At 36.9% G+C, this 25334-nt stretch overlaps 1 protein-coding gene across 13 annotated transcripts in view; it reads right to left on the bottom strand.

Moving 5' to 3' along the window:
* KHDRBS2 (KH RNA binding domain containing, signal transduction associated 2) overlaps positions 1 to 25334 on the bottom strand; it is a 343662-nt gene that overhangs the window by 52981 nt on the left and 265347 nt on the right. For all 13 annotated transcript variants that reach the window (XM_085056591.1, XM_085056581.1, XM_085056578.1 and 10 more), the window contains one exon: positions 8002 to 8084. In XM_085056591.1, coding sequence (XP_084912717.1) covers positions 8002 to 8084 — 83 coding nt within the window. The remainder of the gene's footprint in view (positions 1 to 8001; positions 8085 to 25334) is intronic.

Raw genomic sequence — 25334 nt, 5'->3', positions numbered from 1 at the left:
ACTCCTTAGAGATACATCCCCATCAGGGTTACCTTTAGACAACAGATTCTTGAGTCAAGCTAATAAGCAGGATAGCTCAAAAGAATCCCTAGAGGTGGGATTTAATATTTTAGAGTTGGGTTTCAATATTTTAGACAAGTCTCTTTTCCACATTTTCAAATGGATCCTTTTAACTCTTGGTCAATATACAATTATTTCCCTCTTTCTCTACATAATTTCTGTTCAGCAATCTTTGTAATTTTCAACTTCCAACATCAATAACTGGTACAATCAAATAGTTCCTGTGCTAACAGGACCCAGTCTAATGTTACTGCAGTTTATTTATGCAAGACTGTGTTTGTAAAGCATCTGCCTCCTACATGAGGGAGGATTTAACACACAGTTGGCCATGAAAGAAAAGCTGTTTACACAAAGCAGTAGACTTCTGCTTGGAAGAGAGGTGAGCAACATCTGCATTCACATGAATTACAACATACCAAATTTTTACAAAATAGTATCTCATAGTGGAAATGTGTGAATAAAGAAATAATCCTTCTAGGAATCTGAAATTTCCAGGAACATTTTTACTCAATAGAGCATGATATTTATACGGAAGATGACAAATCTTTTGAATATAGGAACTTACAGGATTCAGCCTTAAATCAAATACAGTCCTTTACTCAAACTTCTTTAGAACTAATGGAATAATATGGTGAGCATTTTAGTGTATGAAGTCTACCTTTTTCTGAAAGCTCCATTTTGATTGTATCCAATATTTTTAACAGAGAAGAATATCTCCATTACCATATTCCTGGATTTATTTAGTAGCTTACAGTATGCCTGAAGTTAAACTTGATTTCAAATGTCTCCAGCATTTTTGTATGTTTGATTTTATGCTACTGAAAATATAAATTTAAAAATATTCTAAATAATGAAGGCAGTAAAGTTATACAAGTATAGGATTGGAGAACCAAAATAATTGCAAGATGGCCTCAGGCTCTGAACTTTTTGAAAAATATGAAATAGAAACCATTCTGCCATTTAATTTCATATGGCAATTTCTATTTACCTATTCTACATTCCACTGTCATTTTCTTATCGACACAGAATAATGACTATTTCAGAATAATACAAAATGTCTGCAGACGTGGTATTTACAAGGGGAATGATGCAGCATTTTAGGAATCCTAGCCAATTTTAGAGGAAAAACTTTTCTCTAGTTCGGAGTAGTGAAATTTGATTCCATTTTGCTCATTGCATCAAATAAATTACAAGTGGCATTTCAAAACAGTTTCTGATGATGAATGCCATAAGTAGATTGCTGTGAAGACACATAAAATGTCATATTCTAGGCTTCCTGCCTAGATTCCTTGATTGATTTCAACAGGTTGGAAATAAAATGAAGGGGAATCTTTATTTACGGACTGGCGGATATAAGCACAAAGCCAAAATGAAATATGACAAAATATAAATACAATGCATAGTGCTTAAAAAGTGAAAGAGTGAGTAGTAGAGAAAATAATAATGAATATCTAAGTTTGCAAAGAATCAGCGTAACCATTCTACCTACTGCGGCTTGGACTATATTTATGTGTCTATATATTTTACTACATAGTAATATTTTGATAGTGAGACAGAAGTGTGCAAGCCTCTGATTATATCACCAAAAATTTTTATTATGTCATAATCTACTAATTGAATAAATGATTATTCACAGTCTTGGTTAACCATTGTTTTTAAACTAAAGACAAAATTCTTTCATTTAACTATGAATTGTTCACAACTAATCTGCTGGAACTTTTCACAAAGCAAGTAGTCAAAAACAGTGGGACCACTGAGTAGAGTTCACCAAAGAACCTATACACTCAGCTGAACTTCATACTGCTGTCTTTACAAATGTACTAGTCTGTTATTTTTCTTGCAGCACTGCTTTGAGGAATTCATCTTTGGAAACAGATGTACATATAAAATCTTGATACCTGGAGGTCAAGGAAGGATAACCAGGATGAACTGGAGCTCAGGCAAGTATGTCCTGCTGTTGCAAATAATTCCTGCAGATACAACTGGGTAAAATATTCTTCCTAAATAATTTTGCAGCATGTCTCTGCACTGATGTGATTGTACCATAAGCCACATAAGTGACATGGACTGAACTGAGGTCCATGTTGTACTCCTGCATATCAGATCAGAAATAAGTAAGTGATTCCTAAAGCTCCTGTACTAGCAGCCCACACTGCAGGAAAAGAAGATGTAAACACAAGCTGTAGAGTAGATAACATGAAATTTGCAATAGAAATGGTAACCAGGGAAAAACGTTTTTTTCCAAAGTCAAGAACTTGCCAGATATTCAACTGCAGTGTCTGAATATGCTCTTGTAATTTTTTGTGGATATGAGTCATTAGAAGAATGTGCATCAAAACTATAGCACCCATTAGAGGCTGAATGGATAGGTATTGCTATGAACATACAGTTACTAGGAGAATTCTACATTGATACGGTCATAGCATCTATTTTCCATAGCAGCAAAGTGGACACAGGCAGCATTTTTGTCTTTTCATTTCTGCTACTAGTGTTGAAAAACAGATGCCCAATTGGAATTTGCACATGACAGCTATTTTAGGAATAATTATACCTTTTGAATTAAATACAATTCAGTTAGGTCAAAGGTATCAGTCAACTTGAGCTTCTCTGTTACTGCACCTTTTCTTTTTATCATCTTCAGTCCCCTAAGAGAATTCCATTTTGGCAATTATCTAGCAGAATGTTTGTCAGTCTTCAGATCTTGTAAAAACTCAAAATTTATTACAACACATTAATGCCATCTTTCTTTATGTTAAACCTTAGATTCTGTACTGCCATTAACATCTTAGAGGAGAAATTCAGAGCTGACATGGCCTATAATACACAATTTGGCATCTTCAAACTTCAAACAGAAGTTTTGATTGTTTGCTCAGAAGATGCAGGATGGGTTTGCAGTGTGAGTTCGACAAACAAAAAAGAAATCATTAGCCCAAAATGATCGGCATACCAGCATGAAATGTGTGTCCAGAGGACTGCTGCCTATAGCATTACATAAATTATTTGCAAGATTAACAGTAAATATTTTGCCAAGAATTGCTTCAAGGTCCTAAAATTGGGTTACTGTCATTAGTAAGGCTGTGTGCAGGCAGCCATGAGAAATGCTTTTTACCTATGTCATCTTGCAGGCACAGCAAGGATGACAACATGCCATCACAAGGCCTGTGTTGCTGTGGGATGGCATCTGTAACAGCAACGTTGTGCACTATTTTCATGTCTTTTATCACTGAATTATTTATTCTTCTTGTCAGTAAGTTATGGGTTTCCAGATATTTACAAGACTATTTACAGTCTAAGGTGGGAATCATAAGTTGCTCTTTCTTTAGAAAGCACACACTCATTTTGCTGCTGAACTATGTTTGTAACAAAAGCCATACAGAAGAAAGGCAGAATAAAAAGCCAGGCAACCAAACCTGGAAGCCATTGTCAATATACCATCTACCTGATCACAAAAACCATAGTGAATTGATGGGTGAGTGTTCATGACAGCCATTATGAAACAGGGAAATAATATCAAACCCAAATTTTAAGCTTCATCAATCACTGGCTACCTTTGCTCTTCCCTATTTATAGTACCTATGGGTGGATAACTTATGCACAAGTGGATTAAAGAGAATAGACCCTTCTTGGTTCATCCCATGACTGGCCAGTCAGTCCTAAGTTTCCTTGGTATCTTTTTTGGCTGTGAGACATGGTATCTTTGAAATGAAACTGCTAGTGCCAGCAGAGACACAAAGGTCGGCGGAGAAGACTGCAGATGTGGTAACAGCTGAAGATGGCTCTGTTGGCCTCATGGTTCTCAGCTGATTCATCAGCAACTGATCCATTTCCACCAAATTATTCTGTTGGTCTTGGCTGAGGAGTTTGGCCACACTTGGCATGTTAGTCTGATCCCTGACAACCTCTGAGTAACCACAGAGGCTGATTGTCTAGATCCCCATAAAAAATTTGGCATCCTTTTCTCCTGGTGATCTAGTGATCTCAGCCCATGAATCCTGGACAGTGGTGATAGTTCAACAGACTTAGAAGTTCCTGGTAAGAAAATCAAAAAGTATATTACATTTTGAAAGCTAATAGGATTCTCCTACATTTTCTGTGTTACAGCTGAGTTGGAAATTCACACTTCTACCATATTGTATATAATTTCTATATTTTTAAATAAAGTTCTCAGACTAGAGGTTTGGGAGGTAAATATAACTGGCAGAAAGGTTTTGAGTGTCCTCTGCCTGACTTTAAAGTACATAGGGAGCAGTGCATGAACTTAACAACTACTAAATGTCACTTGGTGTGTCTGGACAGGCAGATATGCTTATCACTAAGATCCATCTTCACATTATATGGAAGGGAGGGAAAGAGAGAGGAAAACAAGGTTTCACTGGGAAATTCAAAGTACAGTGCAGTATTGCCCACGGGAACTATGTCAGATCTGGTGTCTCCTCCTGCCCTGTGAAATGGTTGTTTCCTTGTTCTCTTTGGTATTGGATAGATAATTCATTCTAATCACCTCAAAAACTCTACTTTGACATCTGTATGAACAAATTTCTAAAATGAGCAGAGTTTCTAAATGCCCTCAGAAAATGTGTAGTCTTTCACAGACTCCTCATAGACTCAGCTGGGAAGGAGAAACAGTCGTTCATTTAAATCTGTCCTGATGTTCCATCTTGTGCTCTGGGTTGTGATTATGGGACAGGAACATAAGGAGGAAAAGTACAAATACATTTTCTGCTACTTAAAGCAAGATATACCTCCATACAACATAGACTGTGTCATAACCTATAATTCTCTTGTTTCTAAAATAAGTTTCCCCAGCTTAATAAGATACAAGTGCCACTTACCATAGCGAGAGTCCTGCTTTTCTCTTTTTTCAAGTTGCCTCTTGTGTCCATTTCACAGCGTGTTTGATGTGCCTCTTAGCTCGTTCAGACATGCAGACTTACTGTGCATTTCATTCCAGCCTGATTATGAGACTCTGTGATCACCTCTTCCACAGGTGAACCCATCCCCCTGTTTTCAGCCTAAAAATCAGACTGCTGTCATGAAGGACAGAGCCTTCTGTCTGGAGAAGTTCATTAGGAGGTCCATTAGAGAAGGACCTATACAAAATGTATTGTTGGACCTGCAACACCATCCCTGAATTGTAGCACAAATTTTTAGATAATTGTGCATTGAAGTTCAGCATCTGAATGGTCTTGGGCATTGGTATTTTTGGCGCTCCTTCTACTAAACCATAATCCTATGTCATAGCACTGTGCATGTCGATACTGTGCTCATTTTCTCTGCTGTTGGCAGTACCTAGTTTGTAAAATTCTAAATCAGACCTCTTGGAAAACAAAGGACTAAGGCCCCAAAGTGAAATATACATGGGCATAAGGATTCTGGCAAATGGGAAGTAGATACAAGGTCTGTAAGACAAAGGCAGGGGTAAGAGGGGTGGTGGCAGGCTGCCCAAACCCTGTCTTCACTCTGTGCATGGAGGGAGCAGGGGAACCAGGCACGACTCACTATGTGCTCTGCTCTAAAGCACGCTGAATTTAGCCTGAGTTCAGACCATCCACCTGTCTGTTCATGACCCCACACCCCAACAAATTCTTCTTGAAGCAATGAAGTGGATAAGGCTTGGTCAACATGCACAGTGAGACAGAGAGTCAGACAAGAGTTTGTACCATCTCTATAAGAATTTCCATGCTGATTCCTTAATAAGCCATAAAAAGCAATGAGAAACTCTGCCCTTAACATGAATAGAAATCTTGGTACTCTGCATTAAGCTACTAACTACAATTTCCTCTCATCTCATACTTTAGAATTTCAGTCAACCCCTACAGAGGGAAGTCATGACAATTTTCTGGCTGAGCATGGACACTGTCTGCAAGGTTTTGTTAATTTTCTTCCTCTAAATCACACATTGGGGTGATACGGATATGTACTTTGAAGCAGTACTACTTATCTTCTTAGCTGTGCACATGATATGTCTTGCTCATATGACTGGAGTATACTATCAAGCAAGATCTGAGAATTGAAAAAAACATTTTGAAATACACATCTAACCAAATTTTTTGGCACGTTATTTCATCGTATTTTTATTTTTGGTGCAGTAGGCAGGCATTTCTGTGAAGCTAAATGGCCAATAAGATGCAGGAATACAAACAGTGTATTTAATAGTCCATTTGTTCTTTAAATCTTTGAAATGAGAAGTGTAGTTCTGAAAGTGCTCTCTTTGAAATCAATAGGCTACTTGTGGCTTTAAGAGCCACTCAACATGGATAAGTATGACCACATGTCCTGTCATATATTTCAAAAGGAAACGTTTTTGTTGCAGGTTTTAAACAGATTAAGCATCCTGGAGGTAGCTCAAATTAGTAGAAAACATACCTGATGACTAAACTTAATAGCTGTTCAATTGACTCAATTATGTGACTATAAATTTTCTTTCTTGCATCAAATTATCACTAGTAGTTCTAGCTGCATTATAACACACTTCTCATAAACTTGATATATTTGTCATTTAGTTGCCTGGGACATCAACTTGTAAAGAAATTACAGGTCAATTCAGATGATATAAAGCAATGTCACACGATATTGATGATATAAAGCAAGCAATTTACAACTAATTATTGTTTTTACATCAGAAGCAATATCTCCAGTGAAAATCCACTCTTGTATCAAAAGACGAGCAGAATTATTTTTTAAAATGTTGGAGTACATTTGACAACAAAAATTTCTACCTACACAATGACATGATGGGTGCAGCTAGTAATGTATAATTACTTGGAAGTGTTAAAGTATACTTGATGGGGTTCACATTTAGGTGTGACAAATCCTTTTAAATATACTTCACTGGATATAAAAATACTTAAAATCCTTTTAAATATACTTCACTGGATATAAAAATACTTAAAAAGTATTTTTTATCCACTCAAGTACCATTCACTACAGCAGTTCTGGAGCTGAACATAATTCTGGCAGGCATTTTCATCAGCAAAACATTCAACAAAAAAGATGTCTAAACAAAAAAGCAAGTTTAAGGCCCTCTGGCCCTTAGAGTGCAGAATTCTGTATGTATACAACACTTTTCTCTCCCAGTGACAATCACACTAACTCAGTTAAAATCTGTGTCTTTTCTTGTTAAAATTTCTTTTGCCTTTCCACGACTTTCCACGGATTCTTAGCAATGCGTAAGAGCACTTTCTGAATAATTGGCTAAAGGAGTCTTTTATCCTTTAGCTTAACCCTGAAAAAGATGCCATTCGATATTTAATAAACATATACCAACTTTCAAATTAATAGATGAGTGTGTGTGGTGTATGTGCATAAAAAAGTGATCATTTTTGTTGCCTCACTTTAGTGGCAAGTAAAATTGACAAATCAATATAAGATGTGAATGTAGCTTTTTCCTATTATTCCACATCATAGGAACAAAAAATGAATTTCCAAACTTATCAATTCTGAGAGCTGCTGAGGAAGTAACTGGTAGTATCAGCCTTTCTTCTGGCATGTAATTCCCTTGTACAGTTTACCTCGATGGTGGATGCCAACCAGAAACAGGTATTTACCATCACAACTATTTTTTAAAATTTCCTTCTGGGTTTTCCCAAAACAGTGTAAAAGCTGTAAGTATGAGATGCCCCTGGCAACTTATCACCAGTAAAGGAGAAAAAAAGGGCACAAACAAGTTCACAATAACATCAAATAGGAAAATTATGTAATCACTTGTAAAAAAAAATACACCTTATTTGCATGAATTTTAAAAGCATAGCTGCTTACATTTTTGCTTCATCTGAATCTCTGTATATAAACTCTGATTGTCATTATTACCTTTTGACAGCTTTTTAAAATACTGTGAGATCTTTTAAAATTTAATGTGGAAAACAAACCAGGAAATTTACATTAAAAACTAAGAGAAAAGAGTGTAATTTGAAGATATAATGTAAAAGTACAAATGCTTACCTTTGTGTTTGAGTGGCATAACTGTTATCATATGCTTCATAGCTTGGATCATCGTATTCACCCCCATATCCATCATCGTATCCCTAGGGGAAAACAGAACACCACAGCTTAGAAAAGTGATAAATCAAAGCATATTATCAAGCTGGAAAAAAAATTGCATCAACACATGCGTGGCATGTTTGCCCACGATCATGTGAACCACGCAGCCACCTGAAGAGAACTGTGAATCGCAAGAGTAAGGAAACTGAAGAACGACCTGTGTATTGCAAGAGTAAGGAAACCAGTCACTTATTTAAGAGCTCAGCATATTTACCGATAAACTGCGGTGTATTGTCCGAACCACAGTGCTTCACTGGGATTTGTGTAGAGAACTGATTAATGATAATAAACCCAACAGTTTCCTAGCAGTTTGTTACATAAATGGTTCCATAAACACCTACAGGTGAAATGAACAAATGGCAGGTCAAATACATTGACTGTTCTATACTATTAATAATGGCATTGTGATAAAATCTTAATATTCAGGCTATTAAAAATGCAAAACAAAACATAGCAACCTATGAGAAACAGTATATGTCAAGCAAGTAATGGCATATTGTTTTTATAAATAACATAAAGTAAGGCCCTTTATTTTCACTGAGCATCCTACTCTTTTTAAAGGCATGCTTTTCAGTGACAAGTTAACCAACCCTTTAGTACAGGTTCCTCCCATCTAACTTAAGGTGTTCACTGAAGGGCTCAGACAGATGCTCAGTTTGCCTAAGCTAGAGGGACACAAGTGACATCAGAAGGCGGTTCAGATCATCTAATGCCTGAATTTTCCCTGAGGGAGCCATGGGTAATTGTGATCCATTGTACTATCTCTGAACCGAAGAATGCACAGGAACCACATAATTAATAAATTAAGATATAATCCAAGGGATGACTTTTGACATGCTCTTTTCATATGACAGGACAACAGAGTAGGTAAGAAATGCTGTATGGAAACTCTCTTTTTTTCCTTTCTCTGTGATTTTTTGGAGCCACTATTTTTAGTTAAATTGGAATGTAACATTGTGTTGTCACAAGAAAACCTTGCTGTTAAGGAAATGCTAAAGGAAATAGGGGACTTAAAAATCTTTGACTCAATATTAATTACAGCAGAAGGCAATTCCACCTCTCCCCTGCCCAAGCTATGGAAAATTTAGTCAGGGTCGGGGAGAAGGGACAGCGTGAAGCAGCTCCAAAATAACAGCAGTCCAATAAACAATTACTCTGGTACACTATCATAACCACCTAAAGCGCAGTGTTAGTTTGGTACTTCATTATTTCTGCTAATTAAACTCCCTAGTGGTATTGAACAAGACTTCACTGGCACTCCCCAATTCAAGAAAACGTTCTATGGAGGAAGCATTCAGTTATGTCTCCTTAGGTCAAGCATATTAAATTTGTCTGTTCCTCTGGGCTACCCAGCAGTGAGGGTAAGTGTAGATTCCAGGTGAGAGACATCATCCCTGTGGTGCTGTAAATCCTGAAGGAAGGACAGGACTCTGGATGGTGACTTCCTTTCTCAGGCTGTGTCAGCTGTAGTAAGAGAAAGTCTTTCTGGGCAGAAGGGAGTGTCCATTTTGGAACTGGGAACAGCCTCTCCCAGAATCTGAAGTCCACACAAACCCCATCACCTTCCATTTTGGGTGGTAGTGCACCGTTTTAGCTTGTCTTCATTAATATAAACTCTTAACAAAAAGTACAGCTAAAAATATATCCCTGCAGCTGACATTGATATATTTAAAATCATATAGCTAAATGCACAATCTTGCTTCTGGGGACTGGATGAGAGAAACAATGCACCCCAGGAGGCAGATGTTAGACACATTGATTAGTATGCTACTGGGTGGGATCCTGTTACTGTGAAAATGAGGATGATGTGAGTTCCTATATAAAGTCGAATAGCTGGAGGACAGACATTTCAGCCTGCTTACCCACCTTCTGAGAGAGCAGGAAAGGCAACAATTACAAATTAGCTCTCTCAGTTTCTTGGTGCCTGAGGTGGATCAACATTCAGCATCAGTAGGGCAGAGAACACTTGTTAATATTTGACACCTCCGTGAGTTCAAGGCTTACAGATTTTAACAGCCTCCCTAAAGGCTCAGAGCCGGTCAATACAGTGCAAATGGTTTGAGCGGAATGGTTGGAAAATAGAGACAAAGTGAAAAAGCATAATAACCCTTTAATAAAGAAAAGGTATTTTCTGGATAATGTTCTTTTATATGTGTCAATCTATATGAAAATTATCTTCTAATCCTATAGGTGAAGTTTTTTTGTAAGGCACACACCAGAATTTATTGAAAGTTTGATACGATGTATTGTACCCAGACACCCACCACACCTTTAGGCATCTAGAACTGAGACTGAAAATATCTCCTTTCATATCCTTGAAGTGTCTTAAACTCATTGAGCAGTTTTCTCCTCTTTAACCTTCAGCTCCCCAGAATCTACAACTTTAATGTTTGAACATATTTCTTAGACGAGCACTTTGAGAGATGAAACACCCATCTCCCACCTAGACCCTGTTGAGATCAGAAGCTGTGAGTTTGAGGGTGTCCAAATTCACATACTCTGTGCTCTGTGTATGATGAGAATGATGCTTTAAAAGCCGTTCTATACAAATCCAGAGACCAGAACCTAGGATGCCCTCCCCAAATGCAATGCAACTTTTTACTCAACACTAGAGTCAGCACTTCATGCACTTTCTAGGTCTATTAGTGATTCTGTTAAAAACAAACAAACAAACAAACAAACAAACTTTTCCTGTGTAGAAGTATTTTTGTCCCATGGTAGCTGCCACCACCATTCAGAAGAAAAAGCCTGCTGCAATGAACTGGAAAATATGCAATGGGGAACTATTAGAAATATTCAAAGTCAAACTGACAGCCATTTCCAGCATAGGTTTTTATGCCAGGCTACCTTTATCTCAGGTATTTCTTAATAAAACAACTTTCCAAAACATAAAAAATCCCCAACAAAACCTATTTACTTTGTGTCAAGGAAAAGGACAGCAAGTTTTCCAAGGACTAGGATTTGCTCTGGCCCTACAAAGATACATTGTATCATTGCATCATCAATACATTGGATGAGAGGTAAAAAACCAGAAATACACATTTGCTGCTGCTATGGCAATAAGAATGTTTATTAACAATTATGGATGATTTTGAGGAGTTTTGACATCGTTTAGAGTTGAAAAATAATAAACAAAAAATGAACAGTTAAGTAAAATTTAAAATAGAGCTCATTAAAAAAAAAAGAAGACTGATTTGAAAATGAGCTCATTTAAGTATTTGCTAGTTTATCCCCACAAAGAAAAGATTGGAAAAACTCTTAGAAGAATCTCAGAACAGCATCTGAAACTACCATTTGGAAGACTCACTTAAGAAGGAAATACTCCCTACTCTACTACTGATAATGAAAATTATAGTCAGGGGAAAAAGGGATGTAGAAGCAAAAAAGGAACATAATTGGAAAAAGGCTTACATTCTACTACCTGAGAAAAAGTTAAGTACCAATTTGATTCAACACTCCAGAGACTATTGAGAAGAACCTATTTATTTAGATTTACTCAAATCCTCTTCCATTTTCAGATGCTGAAAAAGATATTAGAAATACAAACAAAATTTTAAGTATCATTAGTTACAAGAGTGCCATAATATAACACAATCTGATCTCTTTAGACGAGAATTTCCTTCTTAGTGTTAGGACCCTCTTTCAAATAACAGCCTGCACTCAAATGCACCAAGTTTAAATCACCTCTTCTCTGAATAGCCTTAGAAAATAGAATTTTCACAGCATGCTCTGAAAAATGGTAGGTTTCAACTCTGTGAAACCCAGAAGGAAAATAATTCTAATACTTCTAATGAAAACAGCCCTTCTCAGAATATTGTATTAATGTCCTGGTAATACATGATAAAATACATTGTAAGAGAGTTGAAACTGATTTGTTTTTTATAGAAAATAGCCCAACACTTTCTAAAGTAGCAAACTGCAAAACATCTAAACTTTAAAAAAATCCCCAAAACACAAACCACAAACAACAGTACCTTAAAATAAATTGAGTTATGCAACTCAGTATTTTAGCTGGCAAACACGTGAACATGAAAAAATACCTGCAGTCAGAGAACCAGAGTAGCCCTTCTCATTAGCTGCACCCAGCAGTACACAAAACTTAGTCCTCTACCTCTGAGAAGTTGAGGGTATAAATATCCACCAGTACTTGTAATTCTTAAGTAAAAGCAGTTAAGGGACCTTTGCACAGTTTTCACTATTTTCTTCGCTTTGCTTCTGTGTTGCTGTCTCACTCTCTTTTCTGCTGTGACTTGCTGCTTTTCTGCTGTGACACATCCACATCACCTTATCTTAGAAGGCTAAAAGCCAGCTGTCTACCACTAAGCCAGCAGTAGATATCCATAAGACTCATAGGGTAGAAATAAAACATTTTTAGAGGATAATTCATACCATTGACACATATTTGAAAACAAGTTGAATAGATCTTTAAATAAGAGCTTTCTTTCCAATGACTATAAAGGAGCCCAGGATGGATGTGTTAGATTTAGATAACTGATCTTAAGGTGTGCAAGCTAGTTCATAATTTGAAGGAATTTATTGCTTATACTGAGAGCAGTCCTGTTGCAGTGGCCTTGGCTCAGATGAGCTTGGAGGCAGATGAACCTGAGGAAGGGCCCTGGGTGTGAGGAGACCTTGCTTAGGGTAACAAAGTGATGCTTGCCCAAGACACCTTGCAGCTAGCATCCTTAATATGCATCAGAGAGCAAGAGTATTGGTTTTGGATATCTCCTCCTCTTTATCCTATATGGAGTTAATAGCTAGAATGTTCTACTGTGTTCCTTCTAGCCGAGTTTCACCATTGGTTTTCAAAGTTCTGTACCCTCCCTCCCTGAGTCCCCATTCCCTGGCGTCCCTGCCAATCCTGCGTCCCTTGTGTCCTGAGGAGACCACCAAGATGATAAGAGGGTTGAAGCCCTTCTGCTACAAAGACAGGCTGAAAGACCTGGGGGTTTTTATCCTGGAGAAGAGAAGGCTCTGGGAAGACCTTAGAGCACCTCCCAGTGCCTTAAGGGGGCCCACAAGAAAGCTGGAGAGGGACTTTTTTCAAGGACATGTAAGTCACAGGTTAAGGGAGAATGGCATATTAAGAAGTTGGTAATGCTCTAGTTGCCCAAAGAAGTTGTGGGTGCCCCATCCCTGGAAATGTTCAAGGTCCAACTGGATGGGGCTCTGAACAACCTAATTTAGTGGGACGAGTCCCTGCCTGTGATAGGAAGTTTGGAGCTAGATGATATTTAAGGTTCTTTCCAACACAAACCAATCTGTGATTCCATGATTCTAAGGTGAGGGGCAGCTTTAAGTAGATGTAGAAAAGCACATCTCAGTGTATTAATTTTATATAATTTAGACAAATGGCATTTTTATTCTATCAATTAGAAAGGGGAGTAAAATTAGTTCTTATTTTAGATTTGGGTTGTTCAGTGTTGAAAACCTGTATTTAGAGCAGATGAATCTCCTTGAAGTACCTGAGAGTTAGTCTGTTGCAGAGCAAGGATTCCCAAAATTGCAATTTATATTTAGAAACTGAAATTCTGACTAAATTATTCCGTAAGTACATATGCCTGTTATCACAGCTGGCCATGGATTCTTCAGCTATACCTCCAGGGTCAGAAAAATGACTAGATATTATCAGCTTTTTGAAGATTACATAAATATATATCTCTTTCACTGGAAGATTTACCAAGCATTTTGAAGATGAACTAAAAAATAAGAGTGCTACTATATCCATCAAAATTATAATTAGTAGTAATGATAAAAAAATAATGCTGAAATTAAAATGGGAATACCAATCAATTAAAAAAATCAGAGCTCTGTGTTGGGAATTCATAAACATGTATGAAACAGAGTCTAGAGTCCTGAGATAACCCAGAGTAGACAAGCTTGCCAGAGGCAATGAAGTTGTCTCAACACACTAGACCTCTTAACAAAACCAGTCTTCTTCACACCAGCAATTGCAAACACCTTCATAAATGAATGGTAAAACATAAAGACGAGAAAAATTTACATATGCTCATAGAAACAGAATTGAAATTTTGGTATAATCACAGTAATGATGATTTTACAAATTCAAAGCAAAGAACATTCATGTTCTCATATTTCACTGAGTTAAATAAATGTCATGTTGAATGGTTAGGGCAGTAATGAGTGAAACTGAACAAGTTTACTACCAAGATAAAGATAGGGCAGGAGACATAGAAGCAAATAGATGTCCAGTATCAAAGCAGGCACAAGAAAACAGAATCTCAAATACTTTCAAAAATTGCTGTGTACTCTCCTATATGTAGTCCTTAATTTATTTTCTTTCCTATTTTTTTGATTTTTTTCAACTAAATGCAAAATGAATGAATATCACTTAAAATACATTTTGGTGTAATGAAAATCAGAACAGAATGAAAATGTAAAAGAAAATCTAATAAAAAAGAGACTTTTCTAACTACTTCCATATTTGCAAGACTAGAGTACAACACAATTTGCTGTTGCAATTATTATACTACAGCATTTCTCTTATTAACATCTTTCTTCAAATCCTTCTGTTTGCTTTCTTATTCTCAAGAAGCCACATTAAAACTTCTAACTCATGTGTCAAAGGTCTGTACCATCAGCTGCTGCTTACATCCATTTAGCTTCTTGCACTTCCCACTAACTTTGCTATCATTGACTCTGAAACGCTTTCCTCTCCCATTACTTGTGATGCTTTTCATATTGCCTCTCCCTATGGAATGGCATCCTAACCAGGGCAATAATGTTTTACTCAGTTCCCCCTTCACAGGAATGTCCTGCAGAAGCATCTTTCTTCCATTAACAATAAAAGGACTTATTTTAGTAATAAGCAGCGAGTGGAGAAGAAAAATAATCCAATGTGTTCTTCTTTGTATATTTGCAGTAAGTTGCATTTTTGCATTTGTCTATGACCCTGAGATCCCTGGAGAAAGGATTTTTTAATTGGTATTTTTACTAATGACTTGCACTGCTTTACATAGTATTTGTGTGATAATATATTACAGTAGCAAGTTGCACTGGTGGCATTGTATCACATAAATGTCATTTAAATGAAAGATTTATATTTCCTGTAAACTGAAATGAATAGAGTAGAAAGCAGCCTTCGGCTGCCAAGGGAGGATGGGCTGCAATACACCCACTATTGGTTTTAATCTCTTTCTCATATCTAATATTTCTCTTTACAAAATTACCAGCAGAGCAGATGGCGAACTTCTTGTGTTTCCTATTGCTCCCTCAGCTGTAGGTAGAGAGCAATAGATGGAGTTGGCATAAAATCTGCCCATGGAGCAGTAAGATTTAGTGAATGAGAAACACAGAAATACTTACAAGTATCCACTAAAGAGTGACAACTCTCCTGCCCACGTTTAGTAACTTACTGATGGTTTAAAGCATCTCACTGTGGTTTGACTTGCTAGACACATAAATGTCGCAGATGTTAAATAAACTCTATAATAATCTAGGAAATTATATTTCCAGGCCTTGAATGGCTGAGAATTAAAAAAAAAATTGCTTTTTATTTTCCAGCCCTTGAAAACTGGGTAGTCCACGTCAGAGCTTTTAAACATTCAGGTAAATGCTGTGGTACAAGCAAAGAACAGAAATGCTTTCATAGGTGCTTTACAGGACCTTAAACTGCATTTAATTTTAAAATTCACTGTGATGTATTATTAATGCTAGAAGTAGGCTATTTAAATACAATTCGGCCAAATGCAAGATACTGTGCTCTAGTAAATACATCCTCAAATTATATAAGCTGCCCATGTTTCCAAATTTACAGAATTCCCGCAAGAAAAGACTTGTAGGAGTCATGATGACTAACATCTCCATTTTACTATAGCATTGAAGAAAAAAAGCTTCACAAAAATAGCCTTTTATTTTTTATATCAAGAAAGGAAAATACATGGGTTAATTCTTTGTGCAACCCTGTTTTGATCCACTTTTATCCTCTATTTAAATATACTTAAACATGAAGGATTCCATGAATTAGTAATACATAACAGTTAATGAATCTTAAAGTGCTCAAAACCCAAGGCAAATAAAGATTTATTTATTTATTTATTAATCCTGAAGCTGGTCTACATGGGTGTTCAGGCATTCGTAATGTTGGAATCTTTATATCCTAATATTTGGCAGACACCCCATACCTTTTTCATAAATTACAGCTCTTGCTTAATCGAATTCCAAATGTCCTAGATTCTTACAAAGAGAGTTAATCATACATTTTCTGGAATCTAATTTTATAGAAAAATATTTCTAAAAATTAATTTGGACAATTAATTTTAAATTGTCTTCTGGATGTGATTTATGCATGTTGCATAATTTTTGAGTCAATACATACACATTTTAACTCTTGCATTAATTTTTCTTAGCTTATGAAAAACCATACAGGAGTATTTAGAAGACATAACAATGGCCACTGTTATTTAGCATTGTTTTAAGCCATACAGCTAAACAGTATTTCACCAGTACCATGATAACCTTTGATTAGATGTTTTAAGCTGTAACCTGAATAATATGTTCCATGTATATATAAATATGTATAGATAATATGTATGTCCAAATTGATTAAACTTTTCTTTGTATTCAGTTAAGTGTTGATGCAATAAAATTTACTATGAAAAAAAATAGTCAGTGTTTAAAAGTTATGAAAATCAATCACTAGAGAAACTAAATGTTAAGTGGGTATCAGACAGAAGAGATGAACTCATTGCTTTTCTGCTTATGACAATGACTAAACTTATTATACAAGTGTTGCTTGAAGTGAATGCAGCAATGTTTGCACTGCTACTAATCACTTTTGAACAAAAATATTTCTGAAAATTCTTCTTAGTCCTGTGACCAGCAGAGGAATAAAATCCAAAGTACCCACTCACAGGTACTTCTTAACAGTAATTAATTTTCTTACAGATACTGTCATATTAGGAAATAAAATTTACCATGGTTTAAAGGTATTGCAGGCTTTTATTCTTGGATTTTAGAAATATGTAAGAAGAGTGAAATCAATTAGAACAATCTTGTACAGAAATCATTCATAAAGGCCAGGTATAATTAAAAGAAAACATGCAGAATGTAATGGGACTTCTCATTTGTGAATATAATAATGAGCAAAACAGTAATGAGTAGTTAATACTTATTGAGATATTTAAAGCTAGTCTTTAAATTGTTATTCCCTCAAGTTTGAGCATGCAATTAGAGAAAGTGGTGATGGAAAAGAACAGAGCATCTATTAGAAACTCCTGTCAAATGTGATTGCTCCTTTCAGAACATTTTTTAATGCTTTCTCTAATCTAATGCTAAATATTGCCAGGAGTAGGAATTCCACCATTTCTCCTGGGAGACTGTCTGACAGCCTAATAGATCTTTGTGTCACACACCTCTGCTAACTTTATCTCATATGACTAAATATATCACACTGTACCGGTGAGATGCATTCTCACAACTCAGTGTTCTCAGTGTTCTCCAACGTCTGTGTTATATTCTTTCATTTTCTTTTAAAAATGACTCAAATATAAAGATTCAGTCAATGGATCTACAACACAGACAGAGATATAGATCAGTAGACAACACAGCAACCAGTCAGGAGCCCCACATCTTCATAAGAACCTCATACAAATCCTTGCCTTCACAAACAGGGTCCAGGAAATGGTTGTACTGGAAAAGATGTCTGGTTGTCTTTGACTGTAGTGGATCAAAATTGTCAAATACTACCACTAGTGTCCTAAAGTGAAAGTTTTGTAAAGGAAGTGTCTGTCAGTAGTGATAGATGAGCTGCCTGAATTAAATCCTTAAAATCTGATGGAATTTTATTGCATTAAAATCCACCCAGAAAGACACAGAAAGTCTGTATAGATCTCAGAATATGACTTTGACAGCAACACATTCAACTTACTCTGCAAGGCTTTGTGCTGTGCACCAGATCAAATTTGCATAATTTTTTGAAGGTGATGAAAGTGATACAGATATGAATCACAGTAACAAAATCCCTATTAAATAGAGAATAAAAATCCTGTTACTCTGTATGGTGTATTCCAAGACTCTGGTGCAGCCTGGCTGTCATGCAAATAAGGATATGTTGTCATCCCAGACTGCAGCAAGAAGAAAAAAGAAGGAATTGTAATAGTTTTCCCCATTAAATGCTATGCTCTTTCTACCATGCACTTGTAATGGCTTTGGTCAAGCTTAGTCTTTACCTACCTCCTATCATTCATGGTTGAAAACTCAGAAAACTGACTGGGTATTCAATACATTAACTGAGTTAAGTGCATTAAAGGTACAGAAAGAGGTAAAACTGACATACTGAAAACCCTTAGTATTATCTCCATGCTAATTCTTTTATGTTTGCCAAGGAATAAAAAGACCGAAAAAGCACAAGAAAAGGTAAAAAAGGCCAACAGATCTGTATATTGCAAGACTATTCTCTGAAGAGTGATTGTGACCTTTCCTGGCACAGACTGTCAACTAATTAAGGACAATAAAGGATTAAAAATATTGATGGAATGCAAATCAGAACAGTACTGATTTTCATTTATCACATACAGGTAGATGTTCACATCTAAATAATGCCTCTTCTACTCTGAACACCATGATGGAGACACCAAAAGTAGCATTCAACACCATTGTCAAGCATGCCCAGGGCTGGATTCCCTAAGTATTCAGATCATCCTGGGCCGTGACTGCTCCAGTTGCTGGGCAGTCTACTGATGGTGTTCAACAACGTAATTGAAAACGTAATTTCTGGTTCCTCTGTTTTAACAACTACATTGGATAAAGAGTGACAGGCAGACTACCAGCTAAAAGAAAAACCATCTTTGAAGATATTTTTCTCTGGCTGTAGTTGTGGAGGCACAGTATGAACTGCAGTAAACATCTGTTTGATGTACTTGAAATCTTGTATTGTTTATTTTTTTTAAATGAATAAATTTTACTATTGTTCCTTAGATCTTCTCACTAAAATCAGAAACTTTTTAGCTCCATATTTAGAATTGAAAATAATTTTGTGTGATTTTAGCTCTTCAACTTTTCGAATTTTAAAGCTCGCATATCAAGTCAATTTGTATTACTCTTTTAGGGAGATTTATTTCTGTCTCCACCCCACAACACATGCAAACATACACACAAGTGAGCACAAACTTATGTAATCATTTCCTACACAAAACACTTCTGCTGTGTCTCCAGCTTTCCAGAAAAAAAACCAATATTTTTATAAAAAAAATCTTTTCAATCTTACCTACCACTTAGGCCAAATTCTCAGTTATTGTATTTCCCTGTAAGGCATAAAGGACTTTCAGCCTTTCAGTTTTTAAATTGGTGTAATTCTATTTTTATTTATATAATTTCCAGCTTTCAGGTTATTTAATTTTTATATGGGGATATTTTGATTGTATGAAATATAGATTGCAATATATCATAATCAATTCAATTTCAGAAAGAGAAAGTAGGGAAGAGGAATGAAAAGAAAGACTTTGTTAATTACTATTTCCTTTAAAACACTGTTTCAGCACTTTACACACTCATCTTTATCTTGTTTATGCCATGATAATACCTTGCCCTCGATAAGATAAAAATCTACTTCTGTCTCAGATCTTCATTTTTTTAAAGAGTAACAGTGTTAAAAGGGATTTTTAAATTGAATTCTTTGAAATTTTTATCATGTCTTAGGCAGCAAGATGAAAAGGCCACTATGTCAATTTTAGAAGTACTGAAGGCAAGACTGTTCACAGCTAAATAACAAAGAGGATATGTCAGCACTTACTGTAGTAGAAAAGGAGAAGCATATAGATAATTTTTTTTACTATCAGTTCAGAGTAGACACCAGCTAACTCTTAGATTCTGCTTGAATATTAAAAAAAAAAAAAACAGCAGAAGGTTATTCTCAGCCCCATAGAATTACTGAGGTTGGAAAGGACCTCCAAGAGCATTGACTCCAACCTTTGACTAAGCATCACTCTGTCCATTAAACCATAGCACTAAATGCCATGTCCAGTCATTCCTTGAATGGCCAGGGATGGTGACTCCACTGCTTCCCTGGGCAGTCCATTCCAATGCTTGACAACCCTTTGAGTGAATAATTTCCTCCTGATGTCCAACCTGAATCTCCCCTGCCACAGCTTAAGGCCATTTTCTCTTGTCTGGTTGCTGGTTGCCTGGGAGAAGAAACAGGCCCCACCTGGGAGAAGAAACAGGTCCCACCTGGGAGAAGAAACAGGCCCCACCTGGCAGCAATCTCCTTACAGGCAGTTGTAGAGGACAGTGAGGTCTCCCCTGAGCCTCCTTTTCTCCAGGATAAACTACCCCACCTCCCTCAGCTGTTCATCATACCAATTGTGCTCCAGACCCTTCCACAACTCTGTTGCCCTTCTCTGGACACCCTCCAGCCCCTCAAAGTCTTTCTTGTAGTGAGTGGCCCAAAACTGGACACAGCACTTGATCTATGGCCTCACCAGTGCTGCGTACAGGGAGACAATCACTGCCCTGGTCCTACTGGCCACACTGCTGCTGATTCAGGTCAGGAGGTCATTGGCCTTCATGGCCACCTGGGCACACCTGGCTCATGTTCAGATGCTGTTGACCAGCACCCCCCAGGTCCTTTTCCACCAGGCAGATTTTCATCCACTCTTCCCCCAGCCTTTAGCTTCGCACAGAGTTTTTGTGACTGAAGAGTAGGACCCAGCACCTGACCTTGTTGAAACTCAAACAATTGGCTTTGACCCATTGATCCAGCCTGTCCAAATCCCTTCCTACCTTCCAGCAGATCAACACTCCCACCCAACTTGTTGTCATCTGCAAACTGACTGAGGTGCACTTGATACCCTCATTCAGAACATTGATAAGGATGTTAACAGGATCAGTTCCAATGCTGCACCTTGTGGAACCCCATGAGTGAATGACTGACTGCCAACTGAATGTGGCACCATTCACCACCGCTCTCTGGGCCCAGCCATCCAGCCAGGTCTGTCTAAGCCTTGGCTTGCTAGCTTCTCCAGGGGAATGCCATGGAAAACAGTGTCAAAGGCTTTGGTGAAGTCCAAGTAGACAAAATTCACAGTTTCTCCCTCATCCATCAGGTGGGTCATAAAAGGCGATCAGGCTGGCCAGGCAGGCCCTGCCCTTCTGAAACTCAGGCTGGCTGGGTCTGATCATTGGTCACCCTGTAGATGCTGTGGGATCACATTCCAGGTGATCTGCTCCATAACCTTCCCGGGAACTGAGGTCAGGCTGACAGGCCTGTAGTTTCCTGGATCCCCATTCCTGTCCTTCTTGCGCATGGACATCACATTGGCCAACCTTCCGTTGTCTGGGACCTCCCTGGTTAACCAGGAGGTTTTCTTAAAAGGAATGGTTCATTCTGCTGAAGTTTTATCATTAACCATTCAGTTGCAGACTACTATTCCACAGTGTCAGTATGATCTCCTCATTGGCATTGTCCTTGTTCTGTTAATGCACTGAAGAAAATTAAGACATTGACTTAGCAGTGATTGCAATGGTCAATGACTCAGGAATCCCTGTTAAAAGAAAATCTTCATGAGTCACAGAGGCAGTGTCAGTGCTTTATACAATGCTCCATTACGATATTTAGTTGGGTTTTGAAACAGAAAATCTATGGGACAGAGGGTCGCGTTGGTTTTTCCCCCTAGCCAAGACTAGGGACTAGTCCTGTGTTAAAATATATGCATGATTACAAAAAAATCGAAACATTATTTAAAATTTCAAAATTAATTTTCTTTAATTAACTTTCTATTTTTTTCAGTTTAATAAGCTGTCTTCTGCCTAGGTTCCTAAAACTCAATTCTAAAAGCTAAAGATAATAAAACACAAAAGGAAATAAATACATAAAATATACTTGCTGACTGTAGCAAATTGCATATTTAAAGAAATATGGTTTGAAAGGAACCCGACTCTTTTTGTCACTAGTGATTTTCTATATTCAAATGTTACCATATGAAACATCCAAAGCAGGCTCATGAAAATATTTGACACCTCTGCATCCCATCATTGCGAATCCAAAGAACTCTACTTGAGGCAGAAGTAGATTAGCAAAACCACAGCTGACAGTTCATTGATGTAAAATCTCTACCAGACTCTCAGTCTGTTAATATATCTGAGAAGCAAAAGATGCTGACTTATCTATTATGTTGATTTCTCTAATGTAATTATCTAGAAATATACAAAAATGAAATTCTCCTCCTGATTTCAGTATTTCTTTACATACCAGTAGCCAGTCAAGAACACAGATCTCAGTGTGGTCTACTGAATCCTGACTTGCCTATTTAGCATTAATATTAAAAAGGAACTAAGTCATTTGGGCTAGCAGTATTTATTCCCTTGGTAAAATGCTTGGAGGTGTGTCAGTAAAGTGACTGGTAAACTCCTGAGCATCACCTTGAACATCTAGGAAGCCCACAACCTGGCTTAGAATTATAAAATAGAGGAAGAACACTTAGAGAACTTAATTACAAGTATCAGTGAAATAATACTAGATTATTAGTATGCAAATAAACATTAAGCATTGCATCACTAGTGATCAAAAGCTGGCCTTCAGCTTTTAAATTGTAGTCATCTTGCCAACTGAAGAAGGCTGTATCTCAGTTTTGACCTTGAGGCAGACTGATGAATATATTTGCAGTCAGCACAGGAGAGAAAATAAGAGCAGCTAGAAAAGCTGAAAATATTCCTTGCTGAAATTAAAAGCAACATTCATCTTGAAGATTTTATTATCTGTAGTGTCTAAGGATCCAAGGAGTTCAAGTATTTCAAGATGTGGCTGGGAGAAGCTGAATGTAATTTAAATATAAGTCCATTTGCAACACAATTTTCTGCTTTGAAAGAAGTCTTTCTCATCAGTGCCTGCTGGAGGTCAAAAGCAGTGGAGTTTTCTAGTTTAAGACTGATTTTGGTCTGTGTGAAAGCTAGGTACCTCACATCTGACCATAGGGCAGACATTGAGAACTCAATTCAGCAGCTACACATAGGTATCTACTGTCATTTTAAACATACAAACATATCCCAGCTTTTGTCTCCTAGTCCAGCAAGGCAGAGGTTTCTCCTGGGTCCTATACGACATCAAGTATGCTCTGTGGATGTCTTGAGAGCATTAAGACCCCTATAGTATCTTCAAATGACATTAGAACCTGAGTCCAGACAGCCCAACTGAACCTGAATTGAGAGATTTGCTTGGAGATGAAGGGTGTAGCTACATCAGTGCTTTGAGCTGGGAGCTGCCTTAAGCACAGGTCCTCCAAAACTGAGGACAACTACCAATGTGCCAGAAGCCTGAAGCATCTAAGACTTTGAGATTGATATTCCTAAAACTTTTCTCCTGGGCAGGCTTGTGGCTTCAATCTTGGCAGAACTGAACGGCTCAACAGCTATATACTACTAACACCTATTTACTATCCACTGAGTTCTCCATTTATCCAGGAAGGTTTTGAGCTAGTTGGCATGTCCCAAGAATACCTAACACATACATCCACAAGTCTGCTCAAAAACACAGCTGATACCACTTGCTTCTTTCTAATAGAGCACAATACCACAATACTCACATGGAGTACCAAAATTATCTGCTCTCTTCCATTGTCACTGTATAGGAAAGATATAGCACTTCTTCCTTAGTTTTCTAGCTGCAGAAGATTCAGGGCTGTAAATCATCATTATCCCCAATGGACTTCATAAATAGATACTTATACCTATTTTCTTGTAACTGAGAAAAATTCAAGCATGCTATATGAAGTTTCTACAACATTGCAACTGGGATGTTAAACACAGTATTTTAATATGGAAAAAAATTGGAAATAACAATCTTTTAAGGTTCTTGATTTCCATTATCAAAAGATCTTTGAATCTGAGATGAATCTTGGTATTTAAGTACATAATACCTCTGTTAAGGTTTTGTGTGTTTACAAATTATTTTCAAATTGCCTTTTGTAATGTTGACTTCATAAAGAGAAACAATATTTCATATTTTGGTTCTGCTTTAACTTTCAATGAGAAAGCAAATGCAAAAGCCACTCCATATTTCTGTTTCCCAAATGAGCTTCTCTGCTTTTCACAGAAGCTACCATTGATTACAGAAATGACATGTAGAAAAGAAATATATTTTTCTGCATGACTAATCTGTCTCCTGAATTGTTCCAGTCCCTGTGGCAAAACCACCATTGATGTTTTGGTCTGTATATTTTTATAAGTTACAGTATGTGAACAACAAGCTATCCACTGAGATAAGAACACTTCCTCCTTAAAACAGTGGGAAAACTCTCATGGACTTCAGTGGCATCAAAATTAGAAGACCAAATCAGTGGCATTTTTTTCATTTTTGAATCTTGGAAATGTAACTGTAGGTATTAATATGGGAAGTAAAAACATACTCTCGTTGTCATTATTTATAAGAAAAATGATCATATTAATAATGTAAATAATTATACTGATTCTGTTTGCTATATTAAAGAATTAAGATTTCAAGCAAACTGATGATATAGCTAATTTTCACGATTCCTGTTATACATATGCAGAAAACAGTATTTAGAAGTGTTAATGTAATTAACATGTAATTAATCAAAATCAAAGTGAGAATCTGTATCAGAGCAATGAAGAAAAACTCAGAATTATTTGGATCACATCACCACCTTCCTAAGTGGTATGACTCATATCACCTTGCTGATATCACCTTTAAAAGCAGATTAGATATTGATGCTATGGGAAAAACTGTTCTATAAGCCCTTTATGAATATCTTATCAAACAGCTTCACCAACTCAAACACTTTAAGATCTATGATTAGAAGTCCACAGCCAACAATCAGAGGTTTATGTCACCTTAGGACAGGGAACTTCTTGTTGCAAAAAGATGAGTTAAAATTGCACTGAAATACATCTCTATGTTGGTGAGCTTCTGGGTGTGGCTTTTTTCATTAGAGCCTATCATCATACATCTTTCCCATTTCCTCATAACACTTGATGAATTTTCAGACATATTCTTTAAGTTTTGAAGAGTTTTAAGCTACTCTGACTGACATTCTTTTGCTTTGACAAGACATTTCCTTTTCTGGTTTCAGTAACACACAAAAGGCATAGGCTACCCTTCATTTCATTGTTCACATATTTGTAATAATGGCACAACCAGAAATGCGTAAGATTGCAAGATGATAAAAAAAAGTTTATTACTTAGTGATGCCCATCATTGCGTCTGCAAGCTGACAGACTAGCTCACAATTATTATCTCAGGGAAAAATTTAACTTTTCCC

This window comes from Lichenostomus cassidix, chromosome 3 (genome assembly GCF_008360975.1).
Source record: "Lichenostomus cassidix isolate B80296 chromosome 3, HeHo_3.0, whole genome shotgun sequence".
Classification (NCBI taxonomy): domain Eukaryota; kingdom Metazoa; phylum Chordata; class Aves; order Passeriformes; family Meliphagidae; genus Lichenostomus; species Lichenostomus cassidix.
The sequence above is the reverse complement of the archived record's forward strand: the minus strand, read 5'-3'. Positions and strand labels throughout refer to the sequence as shown.